Source organism: Panthera tigris, chromosome B1 (genome assembly GCF_018350195.1).
Source record: "Panthera tigris isolate Pti1 chromosome B1, P.tigris_Pti1_mat1.1, whole genome shotgun sequence".
NCBI lineage: Eukaryota > Metazoa > Chordata > Mammalia > Carnivora > Felidae > Panthera > Panthera tigris.
Genome location: NC_056663.1, coordinates 27121046 through 27143231, shown reverse-complemented (window position 1 = coordinate 27143231; position 22186 = coordinate 27121046). Strand labels below are relative to the sequence as shown.

Here is a 22186-nt window from a genome sequence, read left to right as displayed (position 1 = left end):
AGCCCGTTTCCTCTTATTTTGGCCCCTTGCTGATGAACAGCTGTTCATGAGGCTGGGCGATTGGCATCTGTTCTGTTGCTGAGATCCAGAAGGGCTGGTGCCAGGGTAAATTTTTTTTCCTTCTCTCCCACATTGCAGAACCTCTCCAAAGGCAGGACTGGAGGTGGGGGATGACAGACATCTTTGCAGGCCCCAAGGCCCAGCACCAGACTGCCTCGGGGCTCTTGGAAACACACAATGGCCAGTCTTCCATGCTTTGTCATCACCCCAAGAAGCTGCCGTGGAAAGTCCCTTCTGCATATCCCCTGCACGTCGTCCTTTCTGTATCTGCCTCCCAAACCTAAGTCTTGATCCTAAAACTTCCCTTCCAGCCTTCAGGATGCAGCCCTGGCCAAATGCGGCTCTCTGAAGGCTCCATAGCCGTGATCTCTGGGCCCACAGCGCCACCTGGTGGCCAATGTAGATCCGGCCGTTCCCAGCTTCCCAGCCGTTCTCCTCAGTCCAGGAGTCGGATTCAAGTACTTCTCTGGGGTTTTGCCGGCTTCCTGACTCTATTAACACCAACGTCTTTCTCTTTTACAGGTGGCTATGAGAGGTTTTCTTCCGAGTACCCAGAATTCTGTTCCAAAACGAAGGCCCTGGCAACCATCCCACCTGCTGTTCCCCCCAGCACTGCTGAGTCCTTGGACGTGGGCTGTGGGTCCTGTGGAACCCCGCTGCACGACCAGGTAGACCCGGGCCCAGAGCCTGGGGGAAAGGGGCAATGGGAGGGGGTGAGGCGGGGGCAAGGGGGCTTATTTTCGGAGTTCTGCTTTTCAGAGGCTTTGGATCCAGTGCCTCAATTTGGTGAGAATGGAGTGAACCCCGAGTACTGGGGTGCAGTGTTAGGGAGGGTCTATTTGTTTCTTCCTTCCCTCTTATTACCCTCATTTGGAAACATACAAAGACCTAACTTTCTGACTTTGCCTCTAACTTCACATGCGGACACGCGGGGATTGCTGAAGCCAGCGCATGTGGGCTGCTGTGTAGAAAGAGCCAGGCCACCCTGCCGTGTACAAGCCAATTGCAAACGCCCAATGGACATAAATGGTTGGCCAACCCTCCCCCAAGAAAACCGGCTTAAGCTGCTCTGTGTCTTACCAGCCTTTGCACTTAGATGGAGAAGGAGTGGATTCATAGGGTCCAGCAAGTCTGCTGTCAGATCCCAGACCATTTGAGTTGGTCTGACTCAGAAAACATCACGAATTGCAGCCCACATTTCCTCATAGATCCCGCCTCTTGTCTGTGAGGCCAAAACAGCATACGTTTCTAATGTGCCCAGGGAAATAAGCCCCTCGACCCCACAACAGACAGCCTGGCGCTGAGTTAGGTGTAGGTTCGTGTCCTAAGTGGTGTGGCAAGGCCGGTGTTGTGTCTGCCACTTTATTTATCGAGGGGGAGGAGGGCTGCTTGAACCGCCAGGTGGGGCCCACGAGCCTTGACCTGTCCTGGCTTTGCCGCTCACAGCAGAGCGGAGCGTAAAGGCTAGAGAAGCCCACCGGGCCTGGTGTCCCGCCAGGAGCCCCCGCAGGCTAAGGGGAGACCCGGAAGGGCTGTGTCCACGGGTGTTCTCCCCTGGGCCTGTGAAAGCCCACCTCGCCCAGGTACCCCCCCGCCCGTCCCAAGCACTCCGGCCATTTTCCTGGGGGCCTTACACTCACGATGTTGGGGGCACTCTGCCCTCTCTTTCTGGCGCAGGGGGGTCCTGTGGAGATCCTTCCCTTCCTCTACCTCGGCAGTGCCTACCACGCTGCCCGGAGGGACATGCTGGACGCGCTGGGGATCACGGCCCTGTTGAATGTCTCCTCCGATTGCCCGAACCACTTTGAAGGCCACTATCAGTACAAGTGCATTCCCGTGGAAGACAACCACAAGGCAGACATCAGCTCCTGGTTCATGGAAGCCATTGAGTACATCGGTAGGTTGGCTCTGGTGGTGCGGTGCAGGGTGCAGGCCGAGTGCGGGAGGTTGTGAGGGAACCACGGTACTTGCCTGCGGAAGGAGGGACCGAAGGGGCGCGGTCGCGGGGGTGTGCCCGTTTCCCCTGTGCCTCTGAGGAAGGCTCACTGCCTGGATGCTGTGTTGGGTGGGGATAGGAAGAGAGACTCCCCAGCCGGGCCGTTAGCTTATCTAGGCAATAACGTTTTCCATGCGTGGCTCCAGATGTCTAGATGATAAGGCTTTGGGGATGGGGAGGAAACAAATAAAGGGAGAACTGGGCCAGTGTTTTTGTTCCTGCACATGGAAATCCTTGAAGGTATGTTGGGATTTAACCGGCTTTACCATGCATTTTTCCCAAGCTTATTAGTGCATTTGTTTGGATCAGTCTCAAAAAAATAGCCCAGAATGGGTGGAAGGAATCCTAGAGTCCTTTGCGGTGGGCTTCCTCCTCCCCCTCCTCGGCCGCCAACGTTATTCCTTGACTGGGAGTGCCCCTCCCCCAACACTCTTCCCCCCCCCCCCTCCCCCCGCGGCCCTGCCCGCACCTGCCATCTGGTGGAGCGCCAGTAACCGCGTGGCGCTCTCTGCCCCAGATGCCGTGAAGGACTGCCGCGGCCGGGTGCTGGTGCACTGCCAGGCGGGCATCTCGCGCTCGGCCACCATCTGCCTGGCCTACCTGATGATGAAGAAGCGGGTGAGGCTGGAGGAGGCCTTCGAGTTCGTCAAGCAGCGGCGGAGCATCATCTCGCCCAACTTCAGCTTCATGGGGCAGCTGCTGCAGTTCGAGTCGCAGGTGCTGGCCACGTCCTGCGCCGTGGAGGCCGCCAGCCCCTCGGGGCCCCTGCGGGAGCGGGGCAAGGCCACCCCCACCCCCACCTCGCAGTTTGTCTTCAGCTTCCCGGTGTCGGTGGGCGTGCACTCGGCCCCCAACAGCCTGCCCTACCTGCACAGCCCCATCACCACGTCCCCCAGCTGCTAGGGCCGCTCGGAGCCCCCCACCCCCACCCCGCGAGCCCGCCGGCCCCGCGGGGACTGACCAGCGTGGGGAGCAGGCGGCCAAGCTCCTCCCCCTTTGCTCCTCCTGGGCCAGCCTGGGGCCAGCTAGAATGGCAATAAGGACTTCGAATACACCTACTACGAGCAAACAAAACACTCCAACCTAGAGCAATAACGGCTGCGGCTGCCTCAGCGGGCAGGGAAGACCTTGGTTTGGTTTGTGTGTCTGTTACTTTTCAGATAGGAATTTCTTACCTCATTTTTTTAAGCGGTAAGGCTTGAAGTTAGGAAACCCACAGATCCTGGCAAATGTGCCCACCCAGTTTTATTAAGGTGGGGGGGAGGCGGGTGGGAGTGGGAAAGGGACAAAAAGAAAACAAGTTTGCCAGAAGTGCCTGGTTCTGTGTGCTTCGTCCTTTTTTTGTTCTTGTAACAGCTTTTTTTTTTTTTTGGTTGTTTTTGTTTTTTGGTCGATGTTTTGTTTATGTTCTTTGACGAAATCTTATAGGACGTGGTTTTCCTTTTGAAGTCACCAACAGGTGAATAATTACACTTCGTAATAAATAAAAGTATTTATTAAGAATTTCCTCAGAGTATGTAAGTACAAGGAGTCTAGTGACAGTGAATTTTGGATATGTTTCTGTCGATGTCCCGCAGTGGAGCACGATAGCGTGCAAATGTCGAAGCAGTTAGAAGGGAAATGGCATCTCCCAGGTGTGGACAAGGTGGCGGGATAGACACCTGGGATTGGTTGCCACTGAGAAGCAGGCAGGGTGGGGTGGCAGGTGGAAGGAAGGTAAGGACTGCTGTTTGATGACTTTTGAGGCTGGTTCCTGGGCACATGGAACACTAAAGTGGCTTTACATCCCGACAGTACAGTCTTTTCTTTCTGAGGGTCGGTGATCCAGTTGGCGGGAGCATGTTCTCACAGACCTGCCTGAGGACTTGCAAATCATCTGTGATAAATGCCATGTTGTATAAGGTGCTCCTGAAAAATTGGGCGCAGTGGAGATTTTCCTCCAGGGAATCACTGGGCCGGGCCATTGGGGAACCCAGCTAGCTAGAGCCAGACGTGATGTGAGTCCTGTGAGAGTAGAAGTACGTCAACAAATTCTTGCCTTCTCAAAATTCCCCGGCTTAGGTGAATATTTTTTAAAGGCCCTTATTTGAATAAAAAGAGGGGAATGGACACCATGTTTCAGGTCTAGGATGGAAGAGTGTGTGTGAGGAGCTGGGCAGACCCTTTGCTTGGGAGCTGGCTGCTGGGCTCCTGGAATGGGCACCGTGGGTGCTCGGGTGCCATTTTGGAATCCATTCTTGGGATAATGCCATTTGAAGGGGCCTTTCCAAACGGAGGTAAGGCTTTTTGAGGGAGAAGGATGTTGTGTGTGGGTTGGGCTTGGGGGGAGGGAGGAGGGAAGCTACATGTTACTTCAATTGTGGTAGTGTGGAACAGTGTTGTTACTGAGTGCCAGCTTAGAGGTATTTGCAAACTTGTCTAGAAATGAGAGCATGTTTATTTTTTGGTTGTTTTTTTGTTCTTTGTTCTTTTGTTTTTTTGTTCTTTAGCCCCTTGTGAGTCTAGATCTAAATGAATATTCTTGCTCATCCGTAAATAACTTCAAGCCTCAATGTCAGAATCGTGTTGGAATGCTCTTTCTTATCCTGGCATCCCAGACAGGACCAGGTTCATTACATTTCCTTCCATAAACATGAACCTGTGTTGGCATCACTCATCCTGCCTTTGTCAAGCCCTGTCTTTGGGTGAGGCCAGAGTTCCCGCTTCCTGTTTTTAGAAAAGCCAAAGGCTCCCTCATTCCCTAGGAGCTGCTTGGCTGAATAGGGGTGAGGTGTGGAGGGGTTAAGATGCCTGGACAATGGACCTATTTAGAGGTGGCACAGCTGGCCATTCCCACTTTTTCCTTGCTTCCTGGAGGTTGCTCTGTGTTTTGTGGTGAATGAGGTCCACAAGGTTCTGCAGCTGAGGGAGCCCTGGGTTCCAACAGCAGATGGACCTGGGGGGCAGGGTGGCTGTTGCAGGGGGAGGAAAAGTAACCTGGAACAGACTCACTTTCTATAGAACAAGTGCACATCCGCCAAAACCTGTGTTTTCCCAGACTGGATTCCAACCATGTGGACAGTCGGAGCTCAGGACCAGCCCCAGACACGTCTTCCCCCACTTTCCAATTCAAGTCTTCTGTCACTGTGTCAAACTGCTATTTATAAAGCCATTTTCTTTGTACTTGATGACAACGTGAGTCCCAGAACTCTCAGAAATAAAAATAGGAAATTGGCTTGATAGGAAGAGGGGATTTGGGGGAGGTGGTCATAATTCTGCCATCAGAAGCCTCTTTGATGACTCGACATAACTCTAATGAAGTTCAAATGGTCAGGTGGGTTGCCATTGGCCTCTCTCCCACGAAGTGATTTCTGGTGATGCAAACTTTCTGCGATGGCCAGAAAACATTGCCACTTTCACCGATTATCAGCCATGCTGTTGGCTACCTTGGATCTCCTCTAGAGACCAAGGGTTGCTGTCAGCTCCCAGAATCTTGTGTGACCAAGGTTGTTTGTGGATCGCTGAGGGTAACACACCTGACTTTCCCATGGAGACACGCCAGGCTGAAAGTGCCATGAACAGGTGGCCGGGAGCTCACAGTCTCAGTCCTTTCCTCCTGGGGCCATTTTGCTCAGGTGCTTGTTGGAACTGGATTCCAGAGTTTTCAACAAGGTTGGGGTGCCATGAGAAAAAAATGCAAACATCTGTGGGAAAGTGGACAGAGGGAGGCAGGATGGTTAATCGGGACGGGAGTTGGCCACCGAGCCCAAAGTACAGAAGGGGTGGTTCACCTTGACTGTCTGCCGGCATCAGCTGGGGAGTTTTGAAAACCTTGCTACCAGGCTATCCCAGACCAATTAGGCCAGGATTTCTGGAGCTGGGACCGAGGCATCCGTGTGTTTCTGAGCTCCCCAAGTGTGCCCCATGTGCGGCCAAGATGGGGAAAATGGCCTTGCTTTCTGGAAGGCTAGTCTTCCTGACAGAACTAGCTTGTCCCGAAGAAACCACAGCCAGGGGTTGGTCACTGGCTCAGGGGGTGGTCACTTGCCACCCGTCCCAGCCTGGCTGCGGGACAAGATGGTTTCTATCAGGAGCTCAAGGAGCATGTGACCTCCTGAAGGGGGCACCTCTCAGGCTCCTCGAAAGTCATCCGATCTGTGGAACGTTGTTGGCAAATTGAATACAGTGTCTGGACGTTGGGGTCTTTCCTTACATTTTCCTTGTCGAACAAGAAAGATGGGGAGTTTCACCTCTTGAAGATAACCCCGTCCCCGAAGGGCACCCTGCCTGTTCTTAGAGCTTATGAGTCATATGAGGAAGAGGCTTCTTCAAGACAGAGCAATGCAATACTTGTAACTTTTGTAAATAGCCCCATCTTTCAGAGTGATGTCATTTCTACATTTGATATGCTTGTATTTCTGTAGGATGTATATAGTTTAGGGGATTTCTTTTTTGTTTGGTTTTGTTTTTTAGAAAAGTTGACATGTCTGTTTTTATTTATTGCTTGAAAAAGATCATTTGAAGAAAAATAAATACATTTTCAACCACCTCTGGCCTGGTTTATTCTCTCCTTGAAAACTGCTCTGCTGGGATGACTTGGAAGAGAAGGGAAGGACTGGGTCACTTAATGTGCGCTTAGTGACATTGACAGTAACATGGTAGGCAGACTGGCTGGTAAAATCAGTGACCCCACTGTTCTCCCTGATGACCACTTGAGGACAGTGATGGTATAGCTGACGTGCATCTCTGAGAACCTGATTTCTCTAGGCACACTCCTACGGGAAGAATTCGACGGTGGAGCACCTGGGTGGCTCAGTCGGGCGGGTGTCTGACTTCGGCTCAGGTCATGATCTCACGGTTTGTGAGTTCGAGGCCCGCATCGGGCTCTGTGCTGACAGCTCGGAGCCTGGAGCCTGCTTCGGATTCTGTGTCTCCCTCTCTCTCTGCCCCTCCCCCACTCACTCTGTCTCTCTCTCCTTCAAAAATAAACATTCAAAAAAAAAAAAAAAAAAAAGAACAGTAAGAGACAGGGAGTGTCCTTCATCTGAGAATCTCCTTAGGGCCAAGCACAGGATGAAGCAAAAAGGGTGGCTCCTTGGTGGGAGGAGTCAATCAAACTGCCTAAGCAGGAAACGATTAGGGCTATAGTAAAATGTATAAGGCATCACTACCACTGGGACACCCCTCCCCATTGATAAAAGGTCCTGCCTGACTCACACAGAATCTTAGGAAAGTTTACTGACTTCATATTCCATTGGGATCATGGAAATTACCAGCATGTTTGAAGGCCAGATTGAAGAAATACCTGGATAAAGAATTCTATAAATTGGCGGTCCCCCAGTGCTGATCTGCGGATTGTTATCAGATTCCTTTGTGCAGATTTCCCAAGTTGTAAACCAAAAGCAATTAATAAACCTCATTCCCACTCTATCGTTTTTATTTGATATTCTGGAAGCCCTACCCAATGTGATTAGGAAGCCATAAAAATGAGGCATACAGTTTGGAAAGTGGGAAGCCAAATTGTTTGCAGAGGGTATGTGTCAGGAAAACACAGGAGAATCAACTAAGAGATGATCAGAAGAAAATTCAGTAAGCACTTGATGGTAAAATTAACATGAAAAAAGCAATAGGTGCTGCTATGTGAACATATCCAGCAACAGTAAGATGGTAGTCGATCCCATTTGCAGTATAACTTACAGATGAAATGCCTACAGGGCACCTGGGTGGCTCAGTGGGTTAAGCATCCAACGTCGGCTCAGGTCATGACCTCATGGTTCATGAGTTTGAGCCCCACGTCGGGCTCTGTGCTGACAGCACAGAGCCTGCTTCAGCTCCTCTGTCCCCCTGCCCCTCCCCCACTGCTTTTCTCTAAATAAATAAATAAATAGACTTCGAAAAAAAAAAAAGATGAAATGGCTAAAATAAACTTTACCAGACATAGGCAAGACCTATATAATGGACATAGTACAGCCCTACCAAGGGGTTTCTAAGAACACGTGAAAAAAGTAAAAGACATACCAAGCTCTCAGATAAACAGACTTAATACTGGAAAAAATATTTCTCTATAAATTATACATTTTTAAAAATGTTTATTTCTGAGAGAGAGAGAGACAGAGCATGAGTGGGGGAGGGGCAGAGAGGGAGGGAGACACAGAATCGGAAGCAGGCTCCAGGCTCTGAGCTGTCAGCACAAAGCCCGACGCAGGGCTCGAACTCTCACGGAGGGCGAGATCACGACGTGAGCCGAAGTCGGCCGCTCAACCGCCTGAGCCACCCAGGCGCCCCTGTAAGTTATACATTTAATGTGATCTCACAACACCTACAGGATTTGTAAGGAACATGGGAAAATGATTCTGATTTCGCCTGGAGAACTAATGTGCAGAAATGGGCAGGATGGGAGAGAATGGCAAGGTGGGGGGATGGGGATTATATATATCCTCTCCTGTGGGAGATTATCTAAAACATAGAGGTTCTTGGGCCCACCTAAGACTTCCTGAGCCAGAGACCCTACAGACTCCCACAGGTGATGTCCGATTTACCACTCAGGAATCCCTGATACAGCTTTGTCTCTTCCACCCTCCCCCTTCCATTCAACCCCCAGACCCTGACTTCGGATTACTGTCACTGTTACTATGACAACTTACCCCAAGAGCTTCCTTGTATAAACCAATAACCGCTTTATTTTGCTGACGAATTTGTAGATTAGAAACTTGGGAAAGGCCCCGCTAAGCAGTCCTCCCTCGGCGTGTCTCAGGTGGTCCCAGTCCGTGACAGCTCGCACCGCTGTCATCCGAAGGTGGTTAGGCCGTGCCTCCAAAATGGCGCAAATGGCTGGCAGCGATGCTCTCAGCTAGAGTTCAGTTGTGACGGTCACTTGGACCCCCAACACACGCCCTCTCCTGAGGGCAGTCAGATTTCTCACGAGACGAGTGGTCCAGTCAACACCCCTTTTTACGATCTGGTTTCAGAAGTCACTTCCTCCCTACTTGGTTGACGCAGTGTCAGGCCTCCTCAGACTCAAGTTTTGCTCCTAACCAAGACACATTTATCATCTAAGATCTCCTCCCAGGACTGAAACAGCTTTCGGCCACCACGCACACTGTCTATGGCCCCTTCTGATCCAGAAAACATCACAAGATAAATCCATTCTTCAAAAAACGACGTGCTCGAACAGTACAATCCCAGGAGGGAATGCAGGTAGGAGGGTGTGAAGCAACCACTGATTTCAAGACCCCCACCTCACCATGAGAGTTCACCTTTTTACGTCTGCGTCCACCCAAGGTGTCTTCCCCGCTGCACGGCGGGGCGTAGAGACCAACCCAGTGCATGAGATGGAGAACAAGTGGCTAGAGAGAGTGTGCTGGGTTTTCCTCCAGCAGAATACAAAGCTACTGAAATTGTGTCTGGCAGCCAGTTGAGGCAGGCAGACCAGGGTAGCTCAGGGGTCTCTGGACAGACACATTCCCGTGAGCCCTTGCGAAAACTCCTTCCCCCGCGTCTCTGGGGGCACATACAGTGCCGTGAGGGTAGGCAGGTTTGGACTGGATTTTCATCCAAGAGGTTACTAGTAACAGCCACCAAATGGACACACATCTGCCACCTCCCAACGATGGGCTCTTACACAAGACCTGAGTCAGACAACCCAGCTTAGACCAGCAACTTCGTACTTCATGAACCTGAAAGAGCCAGGCCCACTGCAACTTACCGTCCTCGTTGCTGGCAGAGAAGGGAAGGGCTTTGTGGCAGGAGAAATAACAAGGAAAATGTGTTCACCTTGAGGCATAGGGACCTCACCCAGTGGAAAATGGCTGTCCTGAGTTCTGAGCAGTTAGATGGGTCTCCTTTTCCTGGGAGAGAGGAGAGAGAGAGGGTAGGCAGGCTGAGGCACAGAAAGGGGCTGGAAACAAAAGGAAAAGGTCTGTTTCTCCAACATGTGCCTTCAGAGGGAGAGGCCATTATAGAAAAGTCGTCTGTTACCTTGAGATTGGGGATTTCATGACCATCTGCTCCCTAAAGGTTGTCCGGCCTCTGGATCCATGGGTCTAAGTGGCATGGGCTTTATCTCTCAGTAATTAGCAAAGGTCCCATCAAGGTCCCGGGAACCTCACTGTCATCAGCATAGACAGAATAGGGAGCTGGGACGGTCTGGAAACAGGGCGCGGACCTCTCATGACAGCAGGGAACCCAGCCTTACAGAGCAATAATAGCCAAGGGAGCTGGCTCTGGTGAGGTGCCCTAGGGAAGTTCATTGGGAAGAGACTGAACTTGACCTTGAGGCGTGTCTCCCATCAGAGTTCCAAGCTGACTTGAGTCAACAATTTTGGCGGGGGGGGGGGGGGGAGGATGGGGTGTTGCACAACTCTTAAATTTAGTAAACTTACTAAAAAATCACTGAATTGCACACCTAAAATGGGTAACTTTGTGACATATAAATTATATCCCAATAAAGCTGTTCAATGATTAATATATGGAAATATGCCCACTGCCAAAAATTTCAAAGAACACAAATACAGATGAGGAAAATGGAAAGTTTCTCCTTCTCAATATTTCTGCCCTACATCCCACTGCTTTTACTTTCCATAACCAAAATGAACAATTCGGCACGATCCGTTTGAGACTTTTATTTACCCATTGTGTAAAATGTGTGCATTTGACAGGATAATACTGTTAAGCCAGGATTTTCCCCCTTGTTGTTCTCTGTTATTCTTGCCCTGCCCTCAATTTGATCAGCTCACCATTTGCTCTAACTGCCCCTAAGGTCAGGGATGGCACTGGGCCAGAACACAGAAACCAAGTAATCACACTCTTCTTTTGAGTTGCAAAGACACAAAGCAGTAGAATTGAGAAAACGTCTTTGTGCGGTCAGACCCTCCTGCCCTAGGGGATGGTGGGGTTGCACGTGTTGATCCACAGCCTACTTTCTCATTTAACGGTACACTCTGCAGATGTCCCGTGTCCATACCTTCCATTTTACTTCACCTTTAAAAAATGTTTATTCATTTTGAGAGAGAGAGAGAGAGAGAGAGAGACAGAGAACAAGCAGGGAAGGAGCAGAGAGGCAGAAAGAGAATCCCAAGCAGGCTCCTCACTGACAGCATGGAGCCCCGTGTGGGGCTCAATCTCACGAGCTGTGAGATCGTGGCCTGAGCCCAAGTCAAGTCAGACTCTGAACCAACTGAACCACCCAGGCGCCCCGTGCCCCCTTCTTTTAATTTTAATAGTTGGAGGTTTATCTTTCAATCACAGAGAAAACCTGACCATTAAGTCATAGAAATGTGCCCATGGTATAGGCTGAATTCTGTAATTAGGCCAAATGTTGATTCAGGGCATTTGTTTACAACAGTGTAACTGCATTTAATGTATAATCCATTGCTTTGAGGGGCGCCTGGGTGGCTCAGTCGGTTGAGCGTCCGACTTCGGCTCGGGTCCTGATCTCATGGTCCGTGAGTTCGAGCCCCGTGTCGGGCTCTGTGCTGACAGCTCGGAGCCTGGAGCCCGCTTTGGATTCTGTGTCTCCCTCTCTGTCTTCCCCTCCCCCGCTCATGCTCTGTCTCTCTCTGTCTCAAACATAAATCAACATTAAAAAAAAAATTTAATCCATTGCTTTGAGCAGACACAGCAAGAGACAAGCAAAGAGAGACCCTTCCCCCAGTTGTCTTCATTTCCACCTTCCAGCTGAACACATGCACTTCCAACATTCTGAGCAAACGGGCAAAAATAACAGAGGCACTGGCAGAATCAGACACCAACACTGTCATCACCATCATGGCTTCTGCCGTCGCTAAGATGACTGCACCTGCTTTAAGTTTCCAAACAGATCAAAGCAATTCACGTAGAGATCAGACTCTAAATTTAGAGGAGCCTTGAGTTACCGAGCTACAGGAGCTTTTATAAATTATTATTCCTTTTTCCTTCCCACGGCAAAGTGGCTTTATTGAAAAATTCAAACGCAGCAAAAAATTAAACAGCACAAAACCTTCTGACATCCTTATCTCTGAAGCTACCACCCTTAGATTCCGTGAATGTTTTTTATGTATGTGTGCGGGTGTGCGTGCATGGATATATACATATGTGCAAAATATATGCAAATATACATGTGCTTCGATGTCCTATTTCATGGATGAGTCATGATAGCTCTGTTTTTCTTGTGGCTTGTGGGCGATGTTTCTTCTGTGTTCGACAGATGCAGGTGTGTGTGCGTGCGGATGCACACACACACTCACACACACAGTGTTCCAGAGATATGTCAGACATATTGTTAAAGAATACTTTTCGACTGTGTGTGGCGCCTGGGTGGCTCAGTCGGTTAAGCACCCACATCTTTTGATCTCTGCTCAGGTCATTCGTGAGATCGTGCTGACAGTTTGGAGCCTGCTTGGGATTCTCTCTCTCTCTCTCTCTCTCTCTCTCTCTGTGCCCCTCCCCTGCTTGCGTGCGTGCTCGCACCCTCTTAAAATAAACATTGAAAAAAAAGAATACTTTTTGACTTACCTCCCACCTTCCACCAGACCCTGCAAACAACTATAGTACACAATCATGTGTCCTTCCATAGGTCTCCCTGCTCAGTCATATATAATGTATTGAATTATATGCTATCATGATATATTGTATATATACCATGTATCTCTATATGTAAGTACATATAAGGATTTTATTTCATAGTTGCTTCATTAAAAAAGCAACACCATATAATATGCAATGTTCTGTATCTTGCTTCCCTTAATATATTGTGGAAACCCCTCCAAGTCTAAGATAAATAACCCAATTCACTCCTAATTTTTAGTTCTTTATATAATTTATTCACACGGATGATCAACATCTGGAAAATACAGATGTGTATACAATAGTGTCTTCTTCTCAACTATGTTGCTTTGCCCCTCAGTTTACCCATGTTTACCAATGTTGTCAGATTTTTACATATTTACCCAGAAGATCTGCCATGCATATACAAGTAAGTACATGAAAGTGTGTGTTCGCATTTATGTAATTTTGCCCCCCACTCACTGCTTTTTTACCCAAACACTCACTAACACTGTCATAAAACTTCCTGGGTTAATCTGGTAGGTAAATAGCATTAATTTACTTATTTTAACTTGTGTTTCTTTATTATGAGATCGGATACTTTTATGTACTCAAGAATCATTTGTATTTTTTACTATGAACTGTGTGTTCACAACTGATTGGTTTAGTTTACAGATTTTCACAAACTCTTTCTGTATGAAAGAGATTAATCCCTTGTCTATAGTATGAATTGAAAACATTTCCCGTTTGTCATTTATCTTTGCTTAGTTTTTTTGTTTTTTTTTTTTAACAAATACCTCTTTGAGTCCCTGCTTTCAGGGTATATACCATGCTGCCTTACTTGAACAGCTATGTAGACAGAGAACAAAGCCGCTTGCCCTGTGGCCGGGCCCCCAGGCCCGCCCAAGCGAGCATCGTGCGGATTGGTGCTGTATGTGCTGGTGAGCCCGTGGGAGAAGAGCTCATCTGTCTTAGTGCTCTCTTTCCCTCACTGTTTTCCTGGGTCTCAGCTTCAGGGCACTGGTCTATAAAATCCGGCTCCGAGTCCAAAGTGGAGGAAACACCAAGAATTTTTTTGCTTTTCCCCTTCATTCTCCCAAGTTTCAAATTAATTAAAAATCTAGGATTCTTTAATATGTTTATACTGTTCACCTCTTTGAAGTCAAAGGAGGAATGAAGTCAAAATTAACAAATTTTATTTAATATTTATTTATTCATGTGCATGTCTAGGTTTCCTGTCTCCACTAAGAGAAAGTCTATCATCTATCATCTATCTATCTATCATCATTATCTATCTATCTATCTATCTATCTATCATTATTATCTATCATCATTATTATCTATTATCTATAATTATCTATCTATTATTATCTATCTATCTATTATTATCTATCTATTATCTATTATTATCTATCTATCTATCTATCATCATTATCTATCTATCTATCTATCTATCATTATTATCTATCATCATTATTATCTATTATCTATTATTATCTATCTATCTATTATTATCTATCTATTATCTATTATTATCTATCTATCTATCTATCTATCAATCATCCATCTATCCTTTGCTTGGACATGTTTCTATCCCTCATCTCTCTCTCTAAAAATAGACTGAATTTTTAACAGCAGTTTTAGATTCACAGCAAAACTAGAAGGTACAGAGATTTGCCATATATATTGTGTCCCCACACGTGTGGCTTCCCCCCATTTTCAGCATTTCCCATCAGAGTGGCACAGTTGTCACAGTGGATGAGCCTGCGTTGACACCTCATAGTCAGCCAATGTCCATAGTTTCCATGAGGGTTCACTCCTGGGTGTTGTTCATTTCATGGGTTTGGACAAATGGGACACGTGTCCAGCATCACGATATCCTACAGAGTATTTTCATTACTCTAAAACTTTTCTGTGCTCCACTTATTTATCCCTCTCTTCCCACCTGACCCCTGGCATTCACTGGTCTTTTAACTCTCGATAGTTTTGCCTTTCCCAGAATGTCATGTAGTTGGAACGGTCTTTTCAGATTGGTTTCTTTCACTTAGTGGTAAGCAAGGTTCCTCCACATCTTCTCATGGCTTGGTAGCCCGTTTCTTTTCAGTGCTGCATAACATCCCATTGTCTGGGTGCGACACGGCTTATTTATCCGTGTGCCTGCTGAAGGACATCTTGGTCACTTTCAATCTTGGCAGTTATGAATACAGCTGCCATAAGCACCCGCGTGCAGGGTTTTGCGTGGACGTGCTTTTCCACTCCTTTGGGTAGATACCAAGGAGTACAATTCCCGGACTGTAGGTAAAGAGTGTGTTTAGTTTTGTGAGACAGTTGCCGAGCTGTCTTTCCAAGTGGCCGTACTGTTTGGCGCTCCCACTGGCAATGGATGAGAGTTCCCATCACTCCACATCCTCAGCAGCATTTGCTCTTGTCCGCGTCTGGGATCTCGGCCATTCTACGTGTGTCATGTTTTCTTGTTGTTTTAGCTTGCGCTCACCTAATGACAAACGATGTGGAGTGTCTTTTCATACGCTTCCTCGCCATCTGTTCACCTTCTCCGGTGAGGTGTCTGTTCAGATCTGTGGCCTATGTTTTACTCCGCTCGTTCATTTTCTTAATATTGACTCTTAAGAATCCTTTGCGTGCTTTGGACAGGAGTACGTCTTGTCAGATGTGTCTCTTGCAAATATTTTTTCCCAGCCTGTGGCTTGTCTTCTCATTTTCTCCACAGTATCTTTCAAAGAAGTTTTTAAAAAAATTTAATGAAGTTTAGCTTATCAACTTCTTTCTTCTGTGGATCGTGTCTTTGGTGTTGAATTTTAAAAAGGCATTGTGAAAGACTCTGCCAAAGAACTATTAGGATGAATTCAGTGATGTCGCAGGGTACAAAATTAACATACAGAAATCAGTTGATTTTCTATACACTAATAATGAAGCAGCAGAAAGAAACATTTAAAAAGCAATCTATCATTTCTGTTTTCTAACATCAGCAAAAACCACAGGGGAAACTGGAGCCCAAGGGCTCTTAGAATCTGATCTTCTCGTGAGATGATGACATAAAACCATGTAGCAGAATCACCTTGGTGGTTTCATTCCTGCTTAAACACCAGCTTCAGACAAGAGTCAGGTTTGGTGCCTGTCAACAGGTGTTAAAGTCCATATTGGAAAGAATTCTGGGACATCAGTTATTTAAGCTGTTTCACCTCTCTGAGTCTCAGTTTCTTCATGTGTAAAATGGGGATTAAAATTCCTATTCTGTGGGGTTGGGATTTTTTTTATTTTTTTATTTTTAATGTTTATTTATTTTTGAGAACAGAGACAGTGTGTGAGCAGGGGAGGGGCAGAGAGAGAGAGAAAGACACAGAATCTGAAGAGGCTCCAGGCTCTGAGCTGTCAGCACAGAGCCCGACGTGGGGCTCGAACTCACAAGCCGTGAGATCATGACCTGAACCAAAGTCGGACGCTTAACCGACTGAGCCACCCAGGGGCCCCGGTTGTTAGGATTGTTAATGACAAGGTATATATAGAGTCCCCGGCTCATCACAAGGGCTCAGTGATAGCTATTGCTATTTGTGGGGTGATTAGGTGCTTGCAAGTACTTAATTTATGACCTCGTGACTCTGCCACCCTCTGGCAAAGAAGTCGTAGATAAAATGCTAGCTTCCAATTTGCTATGTAATGCACCACGAGGCATGGAGAAAGGAGGATGGAAGCAAAGGGAATGATTTCCTTAGTGTTACGTGCCAGGCACCCTGCCGGGTGCTTGGCGTTTCCCATTGCACCTGGAAGGTATCACACCGGGAGTGGTGGAGGCAGGGAGTCTCGGCACAGAAGTCGTGCAGGGCCTCCGAGATGCCCCGGACGCTGGCGTGGGTCTGCCGCCAGAGCACGGGCCCCTTCATTTCAGAGATATTTCTAAAAGGAACCTGTGCTTCTTTTCCCGTGGCTGCTGGACGTCACCCACTCCCGTGCGAGCTTACAGGTGCGGATGAGGCATCTGCAGTACGGATCTGAGCAGGAAGAGGAGAGGAACAACAGCTACTTGTATTCTGACAGTTTTAGGTCAGTTGTGTTAAGGGTGGTCAGGCTGAAATGGACAAGCAGGGAAATGACGACACTCCAGAGCTGACTGCTGTCCATACACAGTATATTTTAAAAATGTTTTTATTGAATATTAAACAGTTACAAGTACTGTTAGACATTTAGCCAAAGCACAATTACAGGTTAAATATAATCATAAAGATGTCTTAAATAGAAACCCACCATGCAGGCAGGTGACGTTCCTTGATGCCCTCGTTTGGAAAGTAGAGGGCGAGGAAAAAAGGTCTTCTGTTTCACGGGAAAGACGGTAAAGACTAGAAGAATTTACATGCTGTAAGCGATTTCCCATGACCAAATCGATAGGGTTGCCAGATTTAGTAAAACAAAATAAAACAAAGCAAAAAGCCAGGATGCTCAGTTAAGTTTGAATTTCAGATAATGAGAAACTTTTTTTTTTTTTACTGTATATATGTGCCAAATAGTGCATGAAACATATTTAAGCTAAAAAATTATTTACCTCAAATTCAAATGTAACTGGGTGCCTCGTATTTCATCTGGCAATCCTGCAAACGGACAAAAGCAAAAAAGCAAAGCGAGGGGACTGGAACCCCCTGCCACTGGTGGGTCACAGAGAGACTAAAAATAAAAAACAACACCAATAACGAACCAAGGAACCAAGGCGTCACTACAATGGTTACTCACACAGACCAACATCACAATGGGAACATATGATCACTACTCCAAATGCTGTTGCCAGGAAACACTCTTAGATTTCCTCAAAGCTGGTTTTGTAAATGTTGAGAAACCTTGTTGATAAAAGTACCTTTATAGTTTGTAGCTATCAAAGACAAATACCACTACCACTAAGACCGGTGATGTTGAAACAATGGAAGCAGAAGCAGGTATTGTATGCACATGAAGAGCTTAAATATTTTGTGTAATCACTACAATGGTTACAGGGTCAAGGTCATCCTCTAGGTCTAGGCTATTAGCCTCAAAGAGTTTGGTTCCGCTTGTACTGCTGTGTGTTCTCGCTCCTCATCCTGAACCTTGGGAGGGGCATCGGAGCGTGAGAGACACCCCACTACCAGAGTTTTCCTGTGTTTCTCTGCAAACACTCTCAATCAACAAAGGGCTTTCAGGGCTGCCTGAGGAAATGCACAAACAGATGAAAAAGTAGCAAAACAATCTGAATTGTGGCGCATGAGAAGTCTGGGTGAGTGTGACAATGTAACACGGGAAAGAAAACATGAACGGAGGAGGAGCCCAAATGCGACACCCCTGCGGCGTGACTGTTATTTCAAAGGAGGCGGGACCTCTGGCGGATGTAGAAAATGGGTCGCACGGCGAGCGGCTTTGGTCTCATGGGGTATAAAAGCTGGAGCTTCCTACTGCCCTTCACTCATAACCATGGCTTATAATTTAAAATGATGAGAAACCAGCTTGGGGAACGCTCAGGCTCCACGTGGTATCACTTCGTGAGATGCTGCTGTGTCCCCCTCCGCCGCCCCCTGCCCCCTCCCCCGCCCCCAAATGCTAAGTTTTGAAATCCTGCTAGCACTTCTTTAAACCAGAATATCTGGTCGCCGGGGAATTTCAGGCATCGAGAAATCGGGGGGATTGATTAGATCCAGTCCGTGTTATGTAAGGGAGCATCGGTTGTGAAATATGTACCCTCATCAAATCAGCTTTATGGGTGTGACATACACGGAGACATGCCCGAGTGACACCTTTCAAACACTGAGAAATGGAATTCTAACTTATGTATTAGGCTATAAAAGGTTAAAAAGTTTCTGCCACAGTTAAGGCTTTTTCTTAAGAAGAAACATTTAATTGTCTATTAATTTCAGAATGCACAAGGTATCTGAAGACGCCTCACTTTCCAGGGCGGTTTTTCAAAAAAAGCATTTCCTGTTCAGGTGCGAGATGTGTCCAACCAAAGCTCAAATATTATCTTCACAATTACGTTCTTTTCCTTTTTCCGTCACTCACCGACACTGAACACGTTTGAGTTTAGTCTTTAAATGAATTTCTGACACATGAAACCCTATCTCAACGTGGGCTTGGAGTGTTTCCCGCATGACTGGAGTCCATGGCTCTGTAGGAGACAACTGCCCAACGAAAAACACAGCAAGAAGGCCGCTTATCCCACATCCTCATACAAGGGGGCTCTGGCCACACTGGAGGCAAGGTGCCCGAGGACACACCCACTTCTTTTCTCAAGGCTGTTTGCAGGATTCCAGCGCGCGCCCACGTTGAGAAAGGGGGGGCGAGCAGTGGCCAATAACCCCGTGCACTTGGCAGGTGGACTGAAATAAAGAAGAACCCAGGCAACTTCGTGCATTCTACTGCTGCCCTTCCAGAGCACACCGAAGCGTTATTTTTTTTGTATAAAGCCTACAATAATAGAATACTAATCTATATTACTTTATTTGCCACGTTCAGGCATTTCTCTCTCTACATCAATGCACTTTGCTATTTTGAGAGCAAAGGGAAATTAATCTAGCCGCTGATGTAAGCTCCAGGAGCACAAGGATGCTGTCATGAAAACATCCTAATATTACTTATTCTATTTATGTTACTGAAAAGCTAGAAATCCCGAATTCCAAGAAGGAAAAGGTAAGTAAGAATCCTGGTTGTACTGCTATTATTTTGCATAGAAGTAAAACTCGGGTTTCCATGCTGTCATTTGTTAACAGATTGGCAGGATCTTCGGAGCAGAGCACAGGAGGCCACATACCGGATCTGGTCGTGGTATGCAAACAGAAGCACAGTCTCCTTCTGCAAGACTCAAGATGAAGAAGGGAGGAAGATGAGTGGGGTCACAGGTAACTATTGGAGCTACTCAATTCCAGACTAGCAACCTGAGGAAAAGGGAAGAAGGCCAAGTGCAAGAAGAGAGTGTCTAGAGCACTTAACTTACGAGTTAAGAACCCAGCCGGCAATACCCAGTAAACTGGGAGCATCAGGTCTAGAAGATTTGACTTTAGAACTTCAGTCAGGCTGGTGGAGGTGTGCAGATTCTCTCTTCCATTTGGTTTGGGAAAACAGAAGGGCCATTTCAGGGGAGGCCACACTGAAGTCCTCAACTTGCTAGCGCTCCTACAGAAGTGCGTATACAAAAAAGTAAATGGATTTCGGCCTAAGTTAATGCCATGCTTTTATATTCCAAAGGGGTTTTCACACTGCTGTGGATGGAAGTTCCAAACGTAACCAACTGGTACTAGCTTGTGGGCACTCATGATGACCTTTGGTTTTCAAGTTTTGAAAGATGTATTTGGCTCCTGTGAAATATCAACGAACCCATTCTCTTGGCAGATGAATAATACATACACATTCTTTCGACAACTACTATGCACTTGGATCATTACAAGACAAGAAGCACTGCAAATGTCTTCCTTACACAAGTACCTTTACTCGGCACACGGAACATCAGATACGGAACATCGGCGGGTTAGATACTGAACCACAGGTGGACTTCTCAAGTGTAAGGCTGAAGTTTAACACATCCATTAATCTAGTTAGTATGATGGAAACAACATATAACCACAGTTGAGCAGTGGCTTATCTTTTTAATAAAGCTATAAAGCTTTTGAGATCTATACCATATTAACCCTTTTACTGAACTAAAAATCACAGCTGTGTTTACCAGTTTAAACTATTTCTAAGTGGGGAGGCAAGTATTATACACTTTCACAGCTACTGAAAACAATACAGATGCCATTCCTTCAACCCATTGTTACGGCAAAAAAGAAGGAAAGGAGGAAAAAGCCTTCTTAACAAATATTAAACTCGGAAGCTTCGTATGGAATTCTAGTGCTATTACACAGGTAGCCAAGACACGAACACCCAGCTTGGGTCACTATAACTTCAATAGAAGCAACAACTGAGGCTAATTCTTGATTTCATTTTGAGGACCCATGCAAGATTCTGCTATAAAACTCAAACTAGTTCCCGATGCCTAGTTCTAGCATTGGACTCAGCCAAAAAGAAAGCTAAGTGTATACTTTAAGAGCCTATTCTAGAATTTTTGCATGTAACCATTTTATTTTCCTTTAGGAGAGTAAATGAGGTCACAGCTTAATCAGCCTGCATTAAAAAATAAATCGGTTTTCAGAAATTGAAGTTGAAACGGCAAGTTTGTTGTCACACTGTTTCTCCTTTTCTTTTTTTTCCTAACCACATTTATGTTACTTTTGCTTCAAAGCTGAGAAGATGCACAGCGTGTCAAAGTAAGTGAGTTAACGTAGTCAATTCGATATTCAGTTCGGGTGAAAAGGGCGAGTGTAAAAACTGGAATGGGTAATCTTTTACGAGCATTGTTGTGCACCGGGCAAATATTGATTAAAACATGCAAAACAAAGTAGTAACTTCCTGCAGAAACAGTATAGTATTTCTCCACCTTCATTTATAAAAATAACCGAAAAGAGCTTTGGTTTCAGTTTTTGTTCTCCTTGTCTGTTAAGAAGTTTGAAGAAACGGTTCGGAAACGTAGTGCAGGGACCTCTATAAACTATCTGAAGCACCTCACTCAAAATAAGCCCCAATCTGGAGTAAACACAAAAGTCCCTGCACATCTATCTACTAAAGACGATGTGAACTTTAGCTTTTTGAACTGGAGAAACCGTGAAGATTTTTGTGACTCTAATAGAGTACAATAATTCCACTCAATTTGGAAATAAGGCAGCTAATTTCGGGGGTGACTCTTCCGGCGGTCCGGATTAGGCGAAGAGACGTACTTTTTCTTGGAGGAGGCCCTGCGAGCCTTTCCTACCACGGTATCCTGCAACCACGGGCTCCTCCCACGCGTCAGTGGGGTCCCCCACACCGTCCCGTGGTGTTTCCTGAGCTCCGAGACCCATCACACATCCCCCCCCCCCCCCCCCTTCCCCGGCTGCGCTCTTCGGAGGTCTCCGCACTAGCCTCCCTCCCAACACCTCGAAGGCAGGCTGGAATGGGAAGAGCAGGGGCCCACAGCAGCTTCCACTTTTCTGGGCTAGCGAGCTCCTAAGTCAGTTTGACCTGTGTGCCTTTCCCTTGTAAGACTGGCCAAGTCATAAAAGGAAACTAAAACCTGATGTTTTTCCTTCCCCACCCGATTTACAATGATACGAAGTACAGATACAAAATAGATCAGAGTGAAAAAAAAAGAGGAAACTAAGTCTTGCTCAGCCAGAAGCTCATGTTGCATTGCTAATGATTTTAGTCAGTGTGACTTTGTGCAAAATATCCTCGAGAAGGCTCTGGCTCATTTTCAAAGTAAACAAAAACACATACCAAAAAAAAAAAAAAAAAAAAAAGGAAAAGGAAAAAAAAAAGAATGATGCATGTTTATAAAACATTTAAAATGAGCCTGACATAGGTATTTGTTGCATACACGTGCCATATGTAACAAAGCAAATGTAGTGTGTAAATTGTGAAATTTGGGAAAGTATGTTTTGTTTTTCCATTTCCAAGCCCAGATCAAAGCAATCTTGTTTTAGAAATGGACAATTGCAATGCAAATGAGCCTGAGATATGTTAAAAGGCCGCCCCTGTAAACATTTCCTCAAAGGGAACAGTAGCAGTTGAGTATTTATCAGTTACTCATAC

General features: G+C 46.5%; 1 protein-coding gene across 3 annotated transcripts in view; it reads left to right on the top strand.

Moving 5' to 3' along the window:
• DUSP4 (dual specificity phosphatase 4) overlaps positions 1 to 19449 on the top strand; it is a 28974-nt gene extending 9525 nt beyond the window's left edge. Inside the window, exons 2-5 of one of the 3 annotated variants that reach the window (XM_042983123.1) lie at positions 583 to 728; positions 1738 to 1957; positions 2574 to 2773; positions 19294 to 19449. In XM_042983123.1, the coding sequence (XP_042839057.1) occupies positions 583 to 728; positions 1738 to 1957; positions 2574 to 2773; positions 19294 to 19410 (683 nt within the window). In that variant the 3' untranslated portion in view covers positions 19411 to 19449. Of the gene's footprint in view, positions 1 to 582; positions 729 to 1737; positions 1958 to 2573; positions 3368 to 5093; positions 6537 to 19293 lie in introns of those variants that run through there. The other 2 variants (XM_042983121.1, XM_042983120.1) reach the window with 2 other exon arrangements.
• The last annotated feature ends 2737 nt before the right edge of the window (positions 19450 to 22186 follow it).